Source organism: Enoplosus armatus, chromosome 19 (genome assembly GCF_043641665.1).
Source record: "Enoplosus armatus isolate fEnoArm2 chromosome 19, fEnoArm2.hap1, whole genome shotgun sequence".
NCBI classification, from domain to species: domain Eukaryota; kingdom Metazoa; phylum Chordata; class Actinopteri; order Centrarchiformes; family Enoplosidae; genus Enoplosus; species Enoplosus armatus.
In genome coordinates, this window is record NC_092198.1 from 2728479 (window position 1) to 2750483 (window position 22005).

Below are 22005 nucleotides of genomic sequence, written 5' to 3' on the forward strand. Positions count from 1 at the left end.
GAGGCAGGGATTGGCTGTATTGTCCTCCACGACACCGTGGTTAAGCAGTAAAAACAGAGCTAATCACCATGACGGCCACACGGGGGGAAAAAAGAAGAAAAAAAGAAAGAAAAAAAAATCAAACCACAACAGCATCCTTGGACTGCCTCACATTACCACACTCAAACCTGCACAAATACACTGTTGCTGGTACCATGCACGAGCAAAACACGGTTAGTGATGCTGCACGTGGACCTAAACGTTGGTGGAAGAAAAAAGAAGAAGAAGAAGAGGAAGGCGGGGTTACAGGTTTGATACTCCAACCCCTTGATGACGACCTGAGGAGTGGTCGTGGGATAGAGCTGGACCCCTCACCCGCGACCAAGAAATGGGGGAAAAAAAAACAAAAAACAAACAAAAACTTTGTCGAATGAGAATCCAAACGGATCAGTTCAGCCGAACGCTACAACAGTTCATCTTCCACAACTTCCTGTACTGAAAAAAAGGAGCGTGAGCAAAGAGGAGGAAACCGTGGCGAGAAACAGCGGAGCTGTGCATGATGTACGACAGACTGGATCCGTCTCTGTGGCGTCCTCCTTCTGAAGACTGGGGGTTGGGTTAAGGCTGTGTGTGTGAACATGCGATACTGAACGTGGCTCCGCAGAACAGCCACCAGGCCCCCTGTTGGCCCCGAGCGGCCTCATCCAGAACCTCGTCCAAACAGACGCTCCACGCAGGAAATCAGGACATCAACAGGGCGGCGTCAAGCTCAGATCCAGAATTGTCAGGTCAGATGCAGGATGTTACAACCGTGCTCCCTCCTCCTCCTCCTCCTCTTCTTCCCTCCCCCCTCCCTCCCTCCCCCTCCCACCCATCACCCCATTTGTCATTCCTCCTAGCTCTCCTTCCACCTCCTCCTCCTCTTCCTCCTCCTCCTCCTCTTTGTAAGCGCCTCATCTCTAACTGGATAGCTGGTCACGGTGTGGCCAATCAGGAGCACTCCTCCCCGATGCGTTGGCACGAGCGGCCCACCTTGCGGTCCAGCTTCACCATCTTGAGGACGGCCTCCTCGCGCCCGCGGCCCAGATGGTCGAACAGACAGTCGTGCTGCTCGGGTAGACGGTGAAGCATGCAGAATACATAGCCTGGGAGGGGAACAGAAAGCAAAGCGGTGAGGGAGGAAGTGACCCCAATAAATGTTCTGTTGTTCCCGCTTTGCATGAGAGATGGTTTTAAGCTTACTGCCAAACACAAACATAGAAACACAAGCCTCTTAATGACTTCTCTGACTGAAAATAACAGGTAATTAAATCATTTTACATAACACTGAATAAAGTGCAGCTCCATGTGCTATTTGCATACATGTTCAGATTCTAGTGATTCAGAAAAGGTGTTAAAATGACACTAAATAAATTCTTAATAATAACTTACCTCAGCGTCTTAGTATCATATTTAGAAACCTAATGATTTAGCTAATGATTTAATCTATGTGAAAAGTGTAGTTTGGCATCAGTATTTGGTTTGAGACAGATACAATCATTAAAATAACAATAATAATAATAATAATAAAGCATTAGTGGGTTTGCCATATATGCCAATGCACAAAGTACATTATTATGAATTCATAAAACACACGTCTGTGCTGGACAGCTTACCTGGCATTATCTAAAGCACTGTGACGCAGTGCACCACTCACATCTGATGCATAAAGGAGTATTAAGTCCCATCCATAATGTTTTGACACAAAATGTGAAGTATATTCACATAATATATAATTAGACATTTTTGAGCTTTCTCAATTTTTCATAATTGAAAATCAATGTCGTTTTACTCGTGTGTTTGCAAAAATGACATGTAAACAACATTAATAACTTGTTCAGTGCTAATAAGCTTGAAAGTATTAGCAGGTTAAATTATTTATTTTTACATTTGGACAGACTGCATTTAAAAGTAAAACACTAACCATTTTTTGCAAATTGCAATTATGCTAACATGCCTGCTTTTCACAATGGGGGAACGGAGTCAGTGAAATTAAAAGCAGTGGTATGAAGGTGGATGTTACTGACCACAGCGACAGGAGCCCAGTTCCTGCTGCACCAGCTCTAGTTTGGTTTGGCAGCGATAGCAGCGCCGGCGGTTCTTCTGCTTGGGCGTCCCGCGGGCCTCCTCGCTGCCCCCCTCCTTCTCGTCCGTCCGTGGCCGTTTCTCTGGCGTCGCCTCGCTCTCTGAGGCCGACGCTGAAAAAGAACGGCAGGGTTAAGAGTTAGCGCTCAAAGCGGGGCGGTTCACGCAGAGCTACTGGCAGGAAGAAGAGGCTGACTGTACCTGATTCTCGTGGACGTTTTGTGGGTGTGCAGAGTGTGCCTTGGGCTGTTTCTGTGGACGACATGCCTGCAGATGGAAAATGAAGAGACGGGATGTGAAACGTTCTCTTCCCATACCATGAATTCATGTTGACTTGAAAAACTGGATGCTTGCACAGAGAAAAGTGTGCTCTCGACTGCCTGTTGTATATAGTACATAGTACTGTACATGAGGTCCAGTTGTTGTTATGGCTGTTTGTCAAAAAGCAAAATTCAATTCTACCACTGCACCGATCTGAAGATAGGGAAGGCTGCACAGCAACGTTTGTGCTTGTGAGACATCATCGACTGATATCTTTGCAGAAACACTGCTGATGTCGTCTTCAGCTCAGCAGAATTGCAGCATGAAATGATTTCCTGAGTTCTGCAACGTACTTCACATTAAGTTATGCTTCCTTGGTGCGAGTAGTTGAAAGGTTCAGCGTCCCACTAGCCTGTAACTGAATCCGGTCAGAACTTTATCTCCTGTTTGTCCTGCTCTATCTCACTCTGTGCATTCCCACCAGATTTAAAGACATGAAGAACAAACAGGTCATTCTTCATCAACAGCTTTTTGTCTTTGTTTTAAGACATTTGATTTGATTTGATGGACATGATGGATATGAGGGTTTTTGTATTCCTTCCTAAATAGAAAGAGCACACATTGAGCGTGAAAACACTGGTTGTCCCATCTTACCTTCCCTCGTGTTGGGAAACGTGGGCGAGGGCTCTTCGGCTGACGGCTGCTCGGAGCTAGAGGGCGGCGACGACAATAGGGATTGGCTACTGCTACTGCTCGTCTCGCTACTGAAAACTGGCGATTGGCTACTCCCAGTGCTTTGGATAGGCTTGGAGGTGCAGTCCTCCCCTGGCTGCTTCTTCTCAATGTCTGTGGTCAAGGACAGTAAGTAAGCAAGAGGAGAGAAATGTAAAAATAGGACAGGGAAATAGATAGAGATAGACAGAGAGGGAGAAGAAAAGAGACACAGAGTCAAAACACTCGAACCTGGACTCATACGCCTGTTTATGGTGTGTAGTACAGAAATACAGCCGTACACCCCAAACCTCCGGACAGCAAGTCTGTGATGGCAGGTTATATACAGCAACTGCAAGTGTGTAGAAGGGTATTGTAGCTACCAGGCAGGCTAACGTTATTGATGTTTTTACATAATAAAGCTGGACCTTGCAAGACATTTATGTGTGAATATATTTGTTATCCAAATTGAATTTTGGTAGGAGGTTGTTTGCTCACAGGAAGTGGTCTGAACAGCGGTGTTTATATTTATATATATATATATCTTGCTTGTCTTTTGGTGTAATGCAGCAGTTTACAAAACTCTTCCTTGTTGATGCATTCAAGCTGTTTTTTTATGTCTTATAGACCAAACAATTTATTGATTAAAGGAGAGAATGATCAGCAGATTAACCAATAATGAAAATAATTGTTAGTTGTAGTCCTAACGCTCCAACCCCGGCTCTCTACTGTCACATAAAGACAGATCCGATGCCCAGAAAATACCTTTTCAAGTTTAGGATGTCTAGAATTCTCCCAAACACTAAATGCACCAAATTCAAAAGTTTTCCAAACAGTCTCTGCTCTAACTGCATAACCACACGACTATAAGTTAACTTTGCCAATGTCTTGTTCAGAGAAAGACGTGATCACCTTGGACCTGTGCGTCAGACCTCTCTATATAATGATAATCTCAGACAGCATCGATCCGTGAGGATATTGTCTTCACTCGTTCCCCTCCAGGGAGGGTGACGGAGGTCAGCCTAGATTTAAGTTTCTCCTCCACTTGTGGACTAACCCACTTCTGCTCAGCCTCTATACTCGTGTGTATTGAGTCTATTCCGAGCATTACTGCCGTCTGTGATGCTAGACTCAAAGCCGGGCCCTCAGGTCCTCCCTGTCTGCCATACTCACTGGTTGCCATGGCCACCGACAGTGCTGCAGTGCACCCTCAACCCATCCTCCCAAACCAGGCTGCTGGAGTCATTGAGGAAACTTTATACATACCTTGACATTTCCCAAACTTTAATTGGGCATTTTTCTTTGTCTTTCTACTTTTAAGGGGGGTTTCATGACAAAACTCTGAATGGAGGTAACCAGACTAAGATTCACTGGTCAGTTTTCCAAATGCACAGCTGATTCTGCCCTGCAGCAATTTAATAGTATTGTTTAATATAATGGAATATTGTCCTCCTTTATGCGAGCGATTCACTTTTACCTTCAACCAACATTTTCCTCCAAATGGTGGATACATCATTTCGGAGTGAGACTCTTTTAGTTGTCCTTCCATTTTCCTAGAATGACTTCTTAGCATTGTTAGCATTCCTAACCGACATTAGCTGGCACACCTAGCCTCAAGCTGCTGCTAGTTGTGTCTGTGGCTGTCAGTGAGATCAGCTCTGCATGCCAAGAAGAAACTTGAAAAACAAAAAACAAATGTGGAACTGCTTCCCCCATTTACACGTGACAAGTAAGCAGCTGAACGTGACCTTCAAAGACAAAGTCAGAGATGGGAAACTCAAATGAAATGCAATGTTCTCTTCTGGTCTAAATACATTCTGCTCATAAACATGCATAAATCTGGTCCTTCACATCAGTTGACTCAGAAGTTGAGTGACGCAAGTGATGCACTAACATGCTGCTGCTTTGTTTCTTTTGGCTTACAGGCTGTGCCTCAAATTTATGTGCTGTACAAACTGAATTTTAGAATAGGAAAGGGGCCCCCAAATGGCAGCGGAGCAACTTTTCAATCACAATCTTGATTTGGCAGGTGATTATCTCCCATCCTTGTAAAATAATTTCATGAAAACTGTGACATTAGCTGCATGGCACATTTTTTGGGGAAATAAAGTAAGTCATTAAGAAACCACGCAGTTAATATACTGATGACTGTGCTATTAGTGAAAATGATTTTATTAACCAGTTTCAATCCCAGGGAGACACAGTTGCACAGTACATTGACCTTTGGCCTCTTCTGTTGAACCACTTCATCTCATGCCCATGTTAGTTGCTCTAAACTCTTTGTTGCGGGATGATGTGCAGATGTCACCCCGGACAAAATAAGCATTTTTTTGTCATTTCAGAAACACTGTGTATTGAGAAAAGACTTACCAGCAAAACATTTGGAGCAGAGATTCATAGTTTTACTGGACCTGAGGAGAAAGGTGAGAAAATAAATCACTGACGTCCTCAGACATCTAAGCTTTGCCTTTACCAACTACAACTGTTGCTCTGATACAAACCTAAAGTTACATGTTTTTCATTTGAAAACAACATCATGGCATGAAAGATTAGACAAAAATCAATTATATGGAGTTGAAAATGAAACACAAGTTTAAACTGTACACGAAAGAAGCACATGATTATCTGGTGCATTATCAGTTAATCTCTCTGTAAAATAAGAAGTTTGTTCCCCATAGACCAATACCTGCATCACCTTTATGCAGAGTGGCTAAACATAAACGTGGAAGACAAATGCCATTCTGAAATATGTACTGCCTCCGTAACAAACACTAGTAGGACCTTATCCCTTTCTCAATATCTCAAATGACAATTATATCACATCCTGAGCGTCAACCCCTTTCATAATGGCTCCTCATGTTTCATCTCAGCGGCCCTTTTTTTGTTTGTCATTCTGGCAATTGGGCCTTTGTGTCAATAAATTCAAGGCAGGATGACAGGAAATCACAGAGGACGGGGAAGCAAATGGCCGTTATGGGGGACACTAAAAATCACTTCCAGAAGGAGCATAGGGTTGTAATAAATGAGATTATTTTACCGCCTTACTGTTGTTATTGATTCATTTCCTGTCTATAGAGTAATTGGCAACACTAGTTTCATGCAAGCAGAGACACAAAATCAAGTCCGTCTCCTGTTACGTTTTGGTGTAGATTACTATCATGTCACTTCTACAGGGTTCAGCTCAAACCAACACTATGTCCCCTGCCATTATCATGATTTAACGCCCAAGTAAAGCATATATTTGACAATGATAAGGCTAAATCCCATCAGTCCGCAACTGCCTCCATATCATTCTAGCATTAAGCTCAAAGTACAACTGAGGCCGACACAGTGGAGCTGAACGTGACAAAGGCCAGCTGAAGATGACAAAAAGTACAGCTTAGTCTGACGAAAGCTGACTCAAGTCTGACAACGAAGAGCTAAGCCCAACAAGCTGAGTGGGTCTCCTGACTGGGTGTCCTAAAATGGCCACCGTACTTTTTGAGGTTTGAGGCTACACCCTACTCAAAATGCTATTGGCCGCTTTGAGGCAGAGGGGGTGTGTGTGTAATGGATGCAGGTTTCACTTACAGAGTTCCTGCAAAAGCCCAGAGTTCTTTGTCAGTCACCTGTTTCAGTCATGGCTGCACAGTGACCCAGCCTACTTCGAGAATTGTCAACAAAAACAGAGTCATTTTAAAAAACGTTTTTTACCATGACGGGCAGTGATTTTACTGTGGCAGAGAACCACGAGGACACAGGGAAAGTATTGTCATTACACAGCTTAATATGACCAAGCATACTGTAACACTTCCTGTGACCGTAAAGTTCAACAATGGCCAGTTTTATCAACTGGAGAACCTGATTTCAGTCGGATTCTAATCTTTAAACATTGAGCATTTTGGAAACGTACGTGTCTGTCTCCAGGCTTTCTTGGTGGTTGGTGGGACCTTTTACTACAGGTACTCAACTTCTGGACCTCTCTTTAATGTTTATACCACCACAATACAGCCATTTCTGTCAGCTGTGAGCCCTGTCAATGGTACAGAGACTGGAACTCCGTAGGGTATTCAGATCATTGTTCCTATGTGACTAATGCAGCAGGGACAGACTGCTTTTGCCTCCACCAAGGAGGTGGTGTTTTTCAACTGTTACAGTCATTGCATCTGTGTGTCACCAAGATATCTCATCATCTATAAATGGATTCCTATGAAATTTGGTAGAAAGACAGGCCTTGGGCAAAGTAACTATTGATTAGACATTGGTGGTGACCCCGATCTGTCATTATCATATTTTTGCTATAATTATACTACTGGAGATACAGACTTAGAACGGTGCTTCTACCATTTTGTCCACCCCCATTCACTCATGTGAGGCGGACAGAATATTAGAAACTATAATGCAATCCACTCTAACACCACTAATCACAGCCTCAAGAATAGCCAGAGAGCTGATTCAACAAACTCTGTCACAATGTCAACAAAAACTGTACTTACAATTTACCAGCTCCTTCATAAGCACAAGTATAAAAACTATTTAAAGAACATGCTGATTTACACCCACTGACAGGCTAATAAGTAAGTAAGCATTTATAATAAGTTTAGCTAAACACCAAATATGTCTTGTCCCTGAACAAATTACTTAAAAGGTATGTGTTTAATGGTATATTATTGCAGCTTTATTACTATTAATTTTGCTAAATAAAACTGATGCTGTTGCATAATGGAACTGGAACAAAAGAACACAATCAAGTAAATGTTATCATGTACCATTGAGCAGTACAGAGGGGGAGCGGAGCACAGAGAGTCCAACTGTCTTCATCCCACGAACAAGCTGCATTCACATACAATGTAAAGTGAATTTTAAGCTTGCTTTGACTGCTGGAGTGTTTCCACAGTCTGTGCCTTTTGGCCACAAACTGTCAATGGATGACAGATCCCCGATGGACGTTTGCTGCGACAACAAGAGTGTGTGCGAAAGCTCAGACTAACTTATTTCTTTCCAGCACTCTCCTTTCTGCTCCTGTTGCTGTACATTCATGGAGTCATACAACTTGGGATAACTGTTGTGCCTCATAGATTTTCTTACCCTTTTTTTTGACTCAGCCTGCATCTTACTATTAATTTTCCGTTCATGCTGCCTCTAAGCATCACTTCATGTTGTAAAATGTAACTGAACAGCAGAATTCACCTCATTTCCTGCGAAGATTGCAGGTTTGTGGCCAAAGAAAGTGTTCAGAGAAGCTTAGTCCAACCAAGCTCAGACATTTCACATTATCCTCCTCGTTCATTAATTCTTATTTTTTAAGATAAGGATCTGCTGGAAAACAAGGTGATAGATTCATAAGAGAAGCGATTATAAAATCTAAGAATGGTGAAACTTGAAAACAAGAAGGACCTAATAAGGAGACACAAAATCTCCTTTGTGTAGCTGTAACAGTACAATAGGAATACACTTTACAGCACACAGGAGAGAAATCAAACCTCATTAGGGAAGAGGTATTACAGAGTGCCCCCCATCCTCCAATACAGGTAATACTCCAACTAGGAGACTAGATGGTAATATTTGATTACGCCGGCAAAAAGTGCCACAACCAAGTCAAACATCTTGCTGAGGTGTTTAAAACACACGTGGTTCATCAGATAGTAGCATGCAGAGTGGAAAAAACAAACAGAGATAAGACAGCAGAGAAAACAAGCCATTAACCTTGAACCCTGGAAAGGGACTGAACTGGGGCCGCAAGTATTTACAATATTTCTCTAGATGTTCAATATTAGCCAGTCACTGAAATATCCACACCAGCATATGTGTCAGCAGATATAAGAAACAGTGTCTCCATTACGTATTTTGTAGACCAGAGATCGCCACCAACAAGTTTATTTTTTAATTAATGAACACATGTATACTTTCAGCACATGTATGTCTGGTCTTCATATTAGCTGAGGCTTCTGAAAACTGACAAGACTTCAAATGTTTATGGAAAAACAGAATAATTGTAAATAAAAGTACAATTTTCAACATCAACTACTAAAAACTTAAGTATTAGCACTCTGTATCAGTCAGACCCTACTTTAAATTAATCATAATGCTTCTTAAACCACAAAATACTGTATTTAGCGCTGGGCGACACGTGTCATTAATACTGCCGGGGTAAGGGGCTGCCATCCATGTTTTAAAAAAATTAAAATCCTGAATTAAATCCTTCAAAATGCTAAACTTAATCTTATTCAAGATCTTTTTAAGAGGCCTTGAGTTTCAGTGACATGTGTGAAGACTAAAGAGCCTGTGTGGGACAGGACAGCCAGCAGCCCCAGGCCAGGTGTTATTCTGAGCGGAGGCAGGCAGGGCCATAAACACACAACGCTGCCATTTATGTCACCTGACATTGACAGGTGGGTTACTGGTTCCAGTTTGCTTAGTGGACACTACAAAATGAAGGCAATTGGGGGATGGGGCATGAGGGAGGGCGTCGGTAACCAAATGACAAGTCATATGACAACGTTCTGTAATGATAATACCTCCAGACAGGGGGGCTATTGTCTTACTGGTTGTATTTCACACAATAGCAGCAGGTTGCCACCCTATAATCACTAATATTACTGTAAAGCAAGTATTACAGGGGGGGTTATAGTGTGGCTATGGTGGTCAGTAATGAGATGACAGTAATCCTATCTTAGTGTGTTTTTTTTCAGCTGCTTTGAAACAACTTTACGTCCCTATAAGGAGAAGCACACAACCACGTTTGAGTGTCGTGGTTGAATCGATTACAGGTTAGATGCAAGTTAGTCATTTTTCGTATGGGGCAACACAGGAGACATCAGTGAATCACATCCGGTATGCAACACACATCCACCACTTGACAAGACCGAATTTAAAAAGGGTGTAAAATAACTCTAAGACTGGTCTACAGGCACTGCTCAGGTTGAGGATTTAACCGAAGTAACGTGTTAATCGTTTTATTGCTGCTTATCTTCGAGGCGATTCAAGAGAACAGGGCAGGTTTAAAAGGAACCTGCTGGCAATAAATCATGTTCTGTCTCGGGTACGTCACCTCCTGCTTTACAAAATTGCCTTAAAACACGATATAGCACGATTGAAAATGACAGCCGGCGTTTGAAACGATGAAAGTGGGTTTATAAACGGTGGAAATGTAGCTAGTTTTCAAGCTAGGAGGTTTATTTATTAGCTAACTTCCCAACCCCCCACCCTCGGCCTGTACAACAGAACAACAACAATGGGTTTGGACTAGTTGAACCCGTTGAGCATATTTCATCCGGATTTACCTTTCAGTTTAAGATAGCAGGTTTAATCTAGTTTTTATCGGGTTTAACTTACCCCCAAAATCCACAGGGACACCGGGGAGGTAGACTCGGAGGTTTGCTTCGTTCACTGGTGTCTCCCATGACTTCCAACAAAAAACCGATATGGGAACGCGAGGCTGGGGATGAGTCCGAGGCCTGGTCGCTCAATGAGAAAAACGATCCAACACTCAAGTTGGACAAAAAGATAAATGTCCTCTTTGTTTTAAAGTCCACAGGTCGGTGAAATAAGGGCGGCGAACTCGGCCCGTTTCGGCCACAAAATCCTTCCGTTAAGTCACACAAAACGGTTCAGTTTGAACTGGAATAATTGAACGGCACTCAAAGCAATCAGCTGGACGTTCGGACGTTACGACCGACAAACAAAAAGAGGGGGGCGTCCCGGTGTTTCACTCGACACTAAAAAGCTTAGAAAAATAACCAGCCGTCCGCAAATACAGATAAAATAAAATTTTGGCGGTGTTAAATGCGGTGGAGGGTACGAGAAAGAAAAAACAAATAGATTCAGTAAGGCCTTCCCCTCTTAACAGTTCAAGACCACCCCTATTCACACGTCGCTGGTGCGAAGTATGCTGGGCCGGAAACGCGTCCATCAAACCAGAAATGTCAATATTGCCCAACGAAATGAAGGCAAAACAGTGCTACAAACTGGCATGTAAATGCAATAATACACGACTAAATCCCAATAACAATATAAAGTATAAATGTTGTGTCGCTATATTCACTTAAAATTTGTATAAAGACAGAATGTGAAAGGGTTTGGCGAGCGTTGATCACTGTAATCCGTTTTACCTGATTACAGTGAAGACTTAATTCTGTAAGACATTTGTAATTAAAAGAAAAAAAATCTACTTGAAATAGGGTCCCATCATACCATTATTACTATTATCATATGGGGGGCAGAGAGAGATAAAATGTACTTTACATTGAAATGTGTTCTTCAAAAGCTGATTTTACAAAGGTATTCAACAGCATTTCTAAATCAGTGATATAATAGCAGGGTTGGATTAACTCTCTCCCCGGCCCCGGCCCCAGCCCCAGCCCCAGCCCCAGGGCAGAAATAAGATGTGGGCACCTATTAACCTCCCTTTCCTTCAGCAGTCTCTGTGCATTGTGTGTGTGTTAGTTTGTGGTTGTTTTGTTTTTCAGCAGGGCGACAAAACACAACCTTGACATATTATCACCTGATAAAGCTAATATGGTTAATGTCTTTTTAAAAAAAAAAAAGTTGACCATTTACACATCAAGGGAAATATCCGGCTCTTTTGCTGCTAAATGCACCACTATGTTCACCAGCTAGTCACTAACTTTGTCTGCCTTTCGGTGCTGGACAGGTAGTGAGTGTACAGCGAGTTCATTGGGAGTTTCTAATCTGAAAACAGCTGCTGCAGCTGGAAACCAAAGTGATAAGCTGAAAGACTCAGAAGAGCGGTTTGTCATTACAAACAACCCCTTTCAGATTACACATTGTCATATGACCAATTGATAATGTAAAACTATTGATTAGAGCAGATTTAAGCACAAGGTAAAGTGAAATAATAAAGGCTTAAAACTGGATCTTATCCCAGGGCCCCTTTACAGGGCGGAGTCCCGAGATAATAATAATAATAATGTAGGTGAGGTCTTAAGGCCCCTACTTTTTCTTTTTATATTATGGATATAAAAAGGTGAAACTGAAGTTTAATAACTCTGCTAGTCAAATAGAAGGGTTTTCTCTCCATCTCCTCTCTGCTTCTAAATCTTTTCTGTCCCACTGTTTTGGTTGGAACCGACTGGTTGGTGTTCCTACAAACAAGGCAGTTATTTGAGCAACAAAAACAAGACATAAGTGCTATTTGAGCTTCAAAATGAGATGTTTTTAAATGTTTCATGACAATAAAATGGCTCCCTGGGCAGCATTACACATCAACACTTTCTAAAGAGCTACCAGAGCATCAGAGCCTGGAGCATGATGAATACATGTTGACTGATCAATCACCACTGTTGGTCTGTAACAGAGGCTCTCAAGACTAAACAGAAGATAGAGATCACTGTATTGCTTGTATTGAAGACTTCCACTGTGTTTCACAGCAGCGATTCAGGCAAGCAGACGGGCGTGACCCCTCACAGCAATGAACATTAATAAACAATGTCAGTTGTTTCCATAATCACATTTTTGACAGGCAATGTATTGAACAAGAGGCAGTGAAATGCAATCACACGTCAATGGTCAAAACTAATATATATATATTAAGAAAAACTATACACATACATAAAGTTAGATGGGGCATGGGGAGTGTTTTCTCTACATAAACAATGTAACCGGAACAAAGCCCTATTTCAGTTCTCTGGTTAGTTATTAAGGAAGACTTTATCCAACTATCCAACTATGGGTAATCTTCTAAAATGTAGATGGGGATGACTAAAGAAGGCTTATAGAAACATCAGTGGGTCACCCAGGGTAGTCAAATAAAAAGGTTTGAAATAAAGGGAGTTTTTCAAGACAAACAACTCAAAAGTGCAACATCAGGACACAAAGGAAACAAACAGGAACCACAGCACTGATAGCTTAATTGAAAAACAAACCTCCAAAAACACACAAAAGACAGCTCAAACCTGACAGATCCTGACAGAGCGCGGAAGTGTTTAAATTAATTTAACATACAAACAGAAAGTTTCCAAATCCAGCACTTCAGTACTGTACTTCAGTCAGAAGACCCAAGCTGCAACCTTTATTTCTGTTTACTTGAGTAAAATAAAGTGCCAATAGCAGCTGCTCATGAATCTACTGTATATAAACGTTCTTCCCTGCAGCCCTAGTGCATACATAATTTGGTCCGAGACCCTCAGCCCCAATTTTCACAACCTAACTGATCTCCCCAATCACTTGTGCTAAGCTATTCAAGCGCTTAAAATGCTAAATTAAGACACTTCATTCAATCTAAGTTTAGTTTTAGTGAGGTTTTTCTTGAGGTATGAATTTTAATTATCAAAAAGTCACACCAGATAAGGACCACCGAGTTTGGTTTCGGGTGTGAAAGCCTGTCAACAAATACTCAACAGCTATTACTTAATATGCAAATGCATAATTGGATTAAGTGCAAATTGCATATAAATGCCACAGAATGCATTAGCTCCACAGCTTTGGCAAATGTTTGAAGAATTCAATTCCAAACTTTGAAAAATACTTGACTGCTACTCTGTTAGCTTGATGGTATGAAAAGTGAGTAGAGTCATTTTAAGACAGTTTCTTAAAAAAATAGCTTGTTTAAGGATAAAATCCATCTCTTTTGGAAATATTAACTCGTAAAATTCAGATAGCAACCCCCCCCACCCTGGTCTTACTGCTCTTTGGTGGTACAGTATAACCACATTTCAGTGTGTGCCTCATCTTTGGAGAAGTAAAATTCCACTTTGATGATTTTGAAGGAAAAAACTTGAGTCTTAGTAGCTAAAAAGTGTAAAATGTATGAACCAGTGGATGTAATACCTAACTTTCTGTTTCAAAAGTGGGAAGACTGGAGCCCTAAATGCTGCTGCTACAGATATACCAGTCTCTAATGTTGCACTTATGACAGACGGACCATGGGTTATGACAATGAGACGATCGCCTTTAGCAGCGTTGTAGCAGTGCAGTCTGGATGATGAAGGCTGTGCAAAATGGCATTCTGAGGTTTCCCTCCCTCTCAACACCTTCCAACAAGGGGGCGAGGGGGCTCTTAATGATGGGACTGTGAGGACGATGATGATGAGGAGGAGGGCTGGGAGGGCAGCAGGCTGTGTGTGCGTGACGGTCGTTGGGGTCGCTGCTGCTGCTGCTGGGAGGTGGTCCCAGAATCAGAGGAGTCCAGGCCCGGGCTGCCTTCATTAACCTCTGTGTCCAGCTGGGCCGGACACTCGAAGTGAACACAGTGGAACACCTGAAGAGAGATCACAGATCAGAGCCAAACACCAACAGGAGAAGTCACCTGCTTACAATGGTAACAACTAGATACTATTATTCTTCTGTTAATCCAGCTGGATATTAAACAGTTTAGGTACCCAGTGATTTTTGGAAAATAGCTGACACTGTGGCTAGTAAACTGTGTTTTCACCTCATTAGCAGTGTTGTGAGTCCCAACAATACGGATGAAGGAAGCAGGCTGCTCATCAAACTTCAATGTCTGCCATGATCTGTAAGAGAATATCAGAACAAAACTATGAAGCTTTCTGATTGTACCTCTGTTCAAATATTGTTTTTGTTTACAACATTTATGTCTATTATAACTACGTTTCCCCCTGATTATTGTACATAGACTTTAAAAGAAAACTTTATTAATTAAAAATGAAGACTTAGTCAACAGTAGCTGGAATATAACCAGGTATTATTAATCCTGCACCCTCAAGGAGGTGATTTTCAAACAAGCCTGCTCCTTCCTTGGCGCGAAACACGAGGTTCAAGGATCCTTTATAATTAGACAGGTCTTTAGAAGAGAAAGTTCCTCCTCTGTTGTTTTAAAGTTCAAGGCTTAGTGGGATCATTTCACTGTAACAACATATTCATTAGAAATTAACAATATTAGGTATTAAAAAAAAACTTGCGCAGAGGACAAAACATGCTGTTTGTAAGGTAACTACAACGATGCAACAGGACCTATAGATTCTAAAAGTGTTAACACATTGAAATCACTTTGAAGCCTCTATCAATGTTGCATTCACAGACACGTCAGATGAAACATGTTCTTCATAGCCTTCAGTCATTAACACATATAGTATCAAAACAACTTATGACACCTATGTTCAGTGAGTTCAGGTAACAGGAACTGTGTTAAAAGGAGGCGACAGAGGAGGGAATGGGAGCCTCACCGACATGCCACCCTGGTGCGGTCGACCACCTTCGTCCACTGCTGCTGGTTGGTGGAGACTTCAATGTAATAACTGTAGGAGCGTTCGTCACAGTCCCACAGCAGCAGCCTGAACAGGTCGAGGAAGTGAAGGAACGAGAAGGAATATTTACCTGTTCTGAACTTAACTGTCTTTTAACTGTTCTCATAGTAACTGTATAGAAGATGTCAATGCTATTTCAGACTGTAGATTAAAATGACGCTGTGGCCAGATGTACCTCAAGGATCTAATAGAGTAGGGCTGAGCCAGCTGGATGACGATTGCTCCAGAGCCCAGCTGATGGCAGGTGTAGCCGGAGTCCCAGTCATAGTTGCGCGTGTCGCCGTTGAGCAAGGCATTTCTGCTACGGCTCACACCCTCAACAACACTGGCACAGGACGCGATGGTCGCCACATTCTCGCTGGGCACTACAGACATTAGATGCAGGGTTATAGACTTGTTTTGTTATGCTATGTTTGCATGAAAGTTAAAACATAGAACAGGCTGAAATTGCTAAATCACACACACATCACAAGACACAATGTTTGCTCCTGTTCTGTGTCCGTTTCTGCAACGTACCCAAAAGCCCGTTCTCCAGGGTAAACGAGCGGTTGGTGAACATGCATTCAAAAGCCACGAGGTGGAAGACCTTGTTGACTGTGTTGTGTGTTCCCACAATGCGAACGTACCTGAGACACAAAGAGCAACATCAGATCTGAGTGAGCATGAAAACCAGACAACCACAACTCGATCTTTAAACAACCTGACATGTAAACACAAGCCTTCATCCTGTTCAAACGCATTGGCCGAGGTCATTAAGAGATTCATACATTTTTCTTTCTTTTCTTTATACTTTTTATATTTCCACACCCTTCACTTTTACTCCAGTCATTCTGGAGGCGGCAGTTTGTTGTGCTGTTGAATTGTTTTGCATTATACAGAGAGGCATTTCTGTTATTTAGCCTATCCTTATTGATATAAACGGGGTGGACAAAATAACACAAACACCTCTTTCAAAAAAACCTGAACATTATAATCTTAATGAAGCTAAGAGTTACGGCAGGACTGTTGTATTAGACTGCATTAGTTTTAGCTAGGTGTACCTAATAAACTGGTAACTGTGTGTATATATATTGTTTCAAATTGCATGAGAACTTGAATTTAACGCAGTTCTTAAGTGGACTGTTGGTTGTGTTAGTATGATGGTGCAGCACCATTATTGCATTCCTCAGGGAAAGCTTGAGTCGCATCTTCTGACTTCCGTTTGGATGTTTATACTGTTATCTCAAACCAGGCATGCCCACAACACATTATTCCAAATCTGGAAAGTGTCCAGCGTCTCCAACTCAGGAGGCACTAAAATACTGAGATGCTGGAAAATATGCTTCTGTGTCCTCTGCCAAGCAAACATCAGAGTGAGAGTGTATTTTTGTAAACACTAAGAATATAATCCAAATCAACTACAACAACCTCAAAACAAACTGTAATTGCTATGTACACCAGGTTATGGCAAGTTATGGCTAAGAACACAGACAAGCCCTTCCTGCTTGGCAAGAATTACAGAGATGGAAGCAGATTTGTTTTGACTTGTCGTGCCACCAAAATCTGCAGCCTGGCCAGATGAGAGGTGTTTCTTATTTACGAGCCCCGGTTTTATTCAGGCAGGGTGAACATACATAAAATGCCACAACAGTTTGGGCCAAGGAATAATAACTGTAAACTGAACCAGGAGCCAAATGCTTTAGTTTAGTTTACCTGCAAACTCGTGGTGTGAAGTACAGGTTCTGCCAAGAGCGGCAGAGATACTTGGAATGGTCCACAACACGCACCCAGTCCAGCTCATCCATAGATACCTCGATGTAGTAGGAGTAGGACCTTAAATAATCAAGAATGACTTTTTAAATCAGTAGACAAACTCAGACTCAGTTTGTCACATAAAGTCACCTTGCCAACACAGTTTGTCCTGATATCTAGTTTTGCTAGTTCCAACAGTCAGTCAACTATTTTAACAATAAATTAAAATTGAGTATGTACTCCAATATTCAATAAAAACACTGTGAATCATACTACATACAGTATGTCTAAATTATACACTGCTATGCTAGTTTCTAACTTTTTGATTGTTTTAGTAGGATGACACAAGCCTGTCTTACCGGCTGTCTCTGTCCCACAGCAGCAGGCGGATGTGGTTAATGATGGACGACTGGCCCAGTTTGACCTGGATCCCGGCCCGACCGTCCTCCTCGATGGGATGTCTGGAGAAGCCGTGGTCCAGGTCGTAGTTCTGGGTGTCTCCGTCCAGCAGCGCCGACTTCAGCTCCCCTTTCACCACCTGAGCTCCGTACTTCATGGTGGCAATGTTCTCCTCTGGGACTGAAACCCAAGAAGAAGAAATGTATGTGCAAATGAATACATAAAAAACTTATGTGTGATTTGATTCATCGTAGTATAATATCAGTAAGCTGATGGATAAGTAAGAGCACTGACTGAGCATGCCACGGTAGTTAAGGTCCATGTTGCGGCTCTCAGAGCGGGTCTTGATGGCATCCAGCAGGTCATCTGGGCTCAGTAGCCCGGACGGTCGCACCACGTTTAGCATCTCTGTCAGAGTCATGAGCGGCAGCCGCACTGCTGCCATCACTTCCTGGGTGTCGGTGCCCTCCACGTGCTGCCGGCACCAGCGACACAAGGCCTGGAAGATCTCCTTCTCACTGGCAGCAAATGAGTCCCGTCTGACTACAGTCAGCAGAGCAGTCTGCAAACACGATACGTTAATCAAATTTTTTTTAAGCCAAAAATACCAAACACGTAGTGGTTACAGGTTCTTAGTTATAAGTATTTGCTTGTTTTACTGTATTTCATATCACTGTAAATCAAACACTTTGGATTTATTTTGACTGTTGGACAGACAAACAAGTCATTCTGAGACATTACTTGAGGCTCTGAACATTTTAGGTGAGAAATTGTCATTACTTTTTACAAGCCATAATTGATTAATTGAAAATACTTTTAGATTACTTATATGCTGTGTCCTAGAGACTGTAGTTTCATACACTCGAGCATTTAAAGCTGAACTGGGTTGCACTGTTTGGTAATCAAGAAATCACGTACCTGCCACTAGAGGTCACTGTATCTCAGATTTATGTTACACCAAAGGCACACATGAGACATCGACTGCCCAGATTACTCAAATATTTCAAACCATATTTCACGAAGTGTGGATGCAATCCTGATTACAACTCTTCATACACCATTCTGTAATCCTGCAAACTCTTACCTTGGAGAGCATGAGGAAGCCGTCAGAATTCAACACTTCAGGTCCGTGTCTGTCCATATAGGCACAGCAGGCTGCACTGAGCGCGCTCAGAGAGTACAGACTGGCCACATCAAAGACCAGGCAGACGTTGTTGGTGTGCAGGATGGTGCGGAGGAAGTCAGAGGTGGAGTCCTCCAGTGGCTGGAGGCCGTAGCGGTGAGCCAGGCCCAAAAAGTCCAGCAGCACCTCTTCCCGGGCGGAGCTGAGGCTGGCCCGGCCCGTGTACAGGTAGTGTAGCAGCATCGAGAAGGCTTCAGCCCGCGTCTCCTCTAGACACACTTCCGCCTGGGGCTGGGACTCTTTCATCCCACCGTAAAGCAGGGCCCTACAGGAGAAAGAAGAAGCAAAAAGTGTTTATGTGATTTTTTTTTAACCAACTTTCTCTACAAACATTTCAGAAAGTCAAGCTGTGTTACGCTTTGGACTGTCTCAACCAGCTGCCAGCAGTGCCTTACTGAATAACAACAACTGACAAGGTATCAAGATTGCTTACATCACATGTTAAATGCTCCTTCTGTAGACAATTATTGTGGGAAAAGCTGTCAAATTGCTGTTGGATACAACACCAACACCAAGTGTGAATAATTTCCCTTGTGTGTCACTGTGGAAGGAAGACATAGAGATAGGCAGCCAACAGGAACCAAACACAACCAGTCACAACTTGAAAGAATGCGTCATATGTGGCATCTACAATGTAAGAAGGGAATCATAAACATTTTCTCAGTCCAAAAAACAAAGATAGTCACATACGTGTCACATAAGATGAAGAGAACAACTGATCAGCTGAAACTACGACATGTCTGGTGTTGTGCTTAAAAGTCACTTCAACTTTTAATCAATTATCAAAATCAAACAATTACTCGTGTAGGTTTGTGGATTTCAACTGATGATGTGTTTATACGGATGGGCTTAACAAATGATGTGCAGCAGTGACAGAGGTAACACAAGTGACAGGAACCTTTGGTTTAGACATTTACAGTTACCTGAAGTAGTGACAGCGAGCTGCCAGGATGACCCGGTGCGCCGGGAAGCGCTTCCCCTCCACGATGAAGGTGACATCGCTGTACTCCTCACCAAGCACCAGGGCTCCCAGCTGCTCCGACAGCAGGTGGATGTGGTCGATCTCCGACACGGAGGCCAGTGGACGCAGAGGGTGGCTATTACTCATGGTCGACGGCTGCCAGAGTCACATCTGACACAAGAGTAAGCAAACCAGACATTGGTGAAAACCAGCCTTAGAGTTGGTTGCTATGTGCTGTGAAATGCTATATGAAATGCTATATGAAATGCTAAATGCTAACTAGAATGCCATGAAATATAACGACACAAATTTAGTAGGCTAACGTTAAGTTACAAAATGTATACTTTTCAGCGTCTGTTGTTCATATTTCAGTAAAACAACGCAATTAGCGGTCAAAATAGGAGAATGTGATAGCGACAACTAGCTAAGATGTTGAGCTATCTTGTTTACAGCCGCTGGTGCCGCGGATATTTGACACTTGAACAAACGCTAGCTAACAGCTCAGTAACGTTTCCTTTTCTCTGTTCATTCTGCGTTTTAAACTTACCGAGCAGCTCTCATTCACTCCTATGTTTAAATAAAGATGATTTCAAAAATACAGTCGTGGTTATTCATCCACTGTGCAGTGAAATTCAGCACCAAATTTACAATCCTTCCAACATCACACCGACGGACACCAATTCTGGGTCAACGGACATGCACTTCCGGTTCGAAAAACAGTTTTTCAAAATAAAGGTCCACAAGAAAGCTTTTCAGCAATTTCTGTGTGATAGAAACATTTTTATTTAATTTTTCAATAATTACCTCTTCTAATTGAGGCATGTTTTACATACTTTGCCTTACGTCTTAAACATTTGCAAACAAATTGCTGGTGGAAAGTAACTCAAGTACTCCAGTACTGTACTACAAGTGCTATTCTGAAGTACTTGTATAGCGCTATAGTTACAAGTTACTTTACAGATTAAGATTTTAAAAACCTATAATGAGCATATAAAAGACTAGTTGCTCCTTAAAGAGAAATACATTATCTACTTCCTGTGATCAATTAGGCGTCACTTCCTCATAGTGGCTTTCATCCTTTTTTATTCTAACTTACTCTTATGTGGATAACTTCCTTCTAACTGGCTCATTTATAGTGATGTGATTCAAAGTTGCTTTTGTTTTTCCACACATTCAGATGTTTAATACGACTTTTAAAGGTGACATCATTTACGTAGTTCGAATAAGTCATGTCACATCCCTCCTCCTTTCAGTTTGCTTTGAATACTTTGATATCAGGACATACAAAGCTCACTGACCTAAGATGGTCAAAATGTTGCACAGGTGAAACTAAACAGAAAAATATTTGATAATAAAGAATAAAAACATTACAATTGTGTAAAGGTTTAGCACAGATTAGCACATCCATCACTGAGCACAACAAAGTGCCTGACAGCAAGTTCTTCAAGCAAACTGTGTCATATATTATGTTAATTTACATTTTAAGTAACTACCCATATAAATGTTATCACTTCTCCTTTTTACATTGTAGCACTAATTAACCCAACCCGTTCTAAATAGGAAGCTTTTTACAATAATCCATCCTGAAAATGATCATAAAACACATGAGTTTGGTTTGTTCAGTTAGTTGATGGTGGCGTAGAGGTTGCTGGGATCAGCAGAGGAAGCTTTCACAGTCGTGTAGGTCACTGCATCACCTTCATGCTCATCCTTTTTACCCTGAACCTGGCAGGAATAAGCACAATATAAGTTAAACAACAGGAAAAGGTGCGCACCACAACACTATAAAAGGTAACAGTGCGAAGGAGCATTAACGATATCCAACATTAAAACGCAACATGCAAAGCAACACCAAGCAATATCAAAAACTGTAACACAGTACAGCACAATGCAAAAGCAAAAAATATTTTCTTCATTCACTAATATCAAGTACAATCAGACAGCGTACCCGGGCTTTACTGTTGGTCTTGCTGGTGTAGCTGATGGAGGCGTAGGAAACACCATCCTCAGGATGAGGCTACACAGAAGAGACAACATAATGGCAGCTCAGTAACATGTGGATGCTAGCTCACTCTTTCATCACTATACTTCTGCCAAGGAGGTCATGTTATTCCTCTTTTACAACCCACTCTTTTTTGTACATGAACTTATTCGACACAAGCGGTTGAAACACTGATGAGCGTCCTGACTGAACTGTCTTTAACTGCCGGGACGTAGAGCATAGAATCAAAATATAGTGATTTTAGTTTTTAAACTCACAATGTTGTCATTCATCCGTGTTTGGTTCCCTGAAAAGACAAAAAGGGGGCCGACTTAAGCTTCCACAGAGAAAATTTTGAATTTTATTATTACTTCTTGTATTTATAAGTTTCATCTGTGCTCTCACCTGTAGTTCTCTTCCATCTGATGACTTTTACAACTATTATTAAAAGTGCTACTAAAACCACAGCCAC

At 41.9% G+C, this 22005-nt stretch overlaps 2 protein-coding genes and 1 long non-coding RNA gene across 4 annotated transcripts; all 3 read right to left on the reverse strand.

The window, feature by feature from the left end:
* Window positions 1-933: 933 nt before the first annotated feature.
* On the reverse strand, window positions 934-10558 carry LOC139302415 (AN1-type zinc finger protein 3-like). 2 transcript variants are annotated; one of them, XM_070926093.1, is made up of 6 exons: window positions 10390-10558; window positions 5446-5486; window positions 3019-3210; window positions 2305-2370; window positions 2046-2216; window positions 934-1124 (listed from the first exon to the last, which is right to left on the reverse strand). In XM_070926093.1, the coding sequence occupies exons 1-6, from the start codon at window positions 10455-10457 to the stop codon at window positions 970-972; spliced, it is 693 nt and encodes a 230-aa protein (XP_070782194.1). In that variant the 5' UTR covers window positions 10458-10558; the 3' UTR covers window positions 934-969. The 2 variants fall into 2 exon arrangements, with proteins under 2 accessions (XP_070782194.1, XP_070782195.1); XM_070926094.1 differs by lacking the exon at window positions 2305-2370.
* A 3276-nt stretch (window positions 10559-13834) lies between these two features.
* On the reverse strand, window positions 13835-20210 carry btbd9 (BTB (POZ) domain containing 9). The gene is made up of 11 exons (XM_070926060.1): window positions 20100-20210; window positions 19515-19723; window positions 18493-18856; window positions 17703-17970; window positions 17369-17588; window positions 16971-17090; window positions 15795-15904; window positions 15454-15643; window positions 15198-15305; window positions 14447-14525; window positions 13835-14272 (listed from the first exon to the last, which is right to left on the reverse strand). Exons 2-11 carry the CDS (start codon window positions 19697-19699, stop codon window positions 14072-14074), a joined length of 1845 nt encoding a protein of 614 aa, XP_070782161.1. The 5' UTR covers window positions 19700-19723; window positions 20100-20210; the 3' UTR covers window positions 13835-14071.
* An 879-nt stretch (window positions 20211-21089) lies between these two features.
* Window positions 21090-21988, reverse strand: LOC139301844 (uncharacterized). The gene is made up of 4 exons (XR_011598895.1): window positions 21939-21988; window positions 21812-21840; window positions 21501-21569; window positions 21090-21277 (listed from the first exon to the last, which is right to left on the reverse strand). It is a non-coding gene; the product is annotated as an uncharacterized lncRNA (long non-coding RNA).
* Between the last annotated feature and the right edge of the window lie 17 nt (window positions 21989-22005).

Bases quoted from the DNA above. Each gene is read 5' to 3' on its own strand.
- btbd9 (XM_070926060.1), bottom strand. From the start codon at position 19,699: ATGAGTAATAGCCACCCTCTGCGTCCACTGGCCTCCGTGTCGGAGATC. The intron at 18,857-19,514 runs GTAACTGTAAAT...TTTCTCCTGTAG, and splicing joins GCTCGCTGTCACTACTTCAG to GGCCCTGCTTTACGGTGGGA. The intron at 17,971-18,492 runs GTAAGAGTTTGC...TCGTGTTTGCAG, and splicing joins GCTTCCTCATGCTCTCCAAG to ACTGCTCTGCTGACTGTAGT.
- LOC139302415 (XM_070926093.1), bottom strand. From the start codon at position 10,457: ATGGGAGACACCAGTGAACGAAGCAAACCTCCGAGTCTACCTCCCCGG. The intron at 2,371-3,018 runs GTAAGATGGGAC...TTCCATCTGCAG, and splicing joins GTTTCCCAACACGAGGGAAG to GCATGTCGTCCACAGAAACA. The intron at 1,125-2,045 runs GTCAGTAACATC...TTCCCCTCCCAG, and splicing joins ACTGGGCTCCTGTCGCTGTG to GCTATGTATTCTGCATGCTT.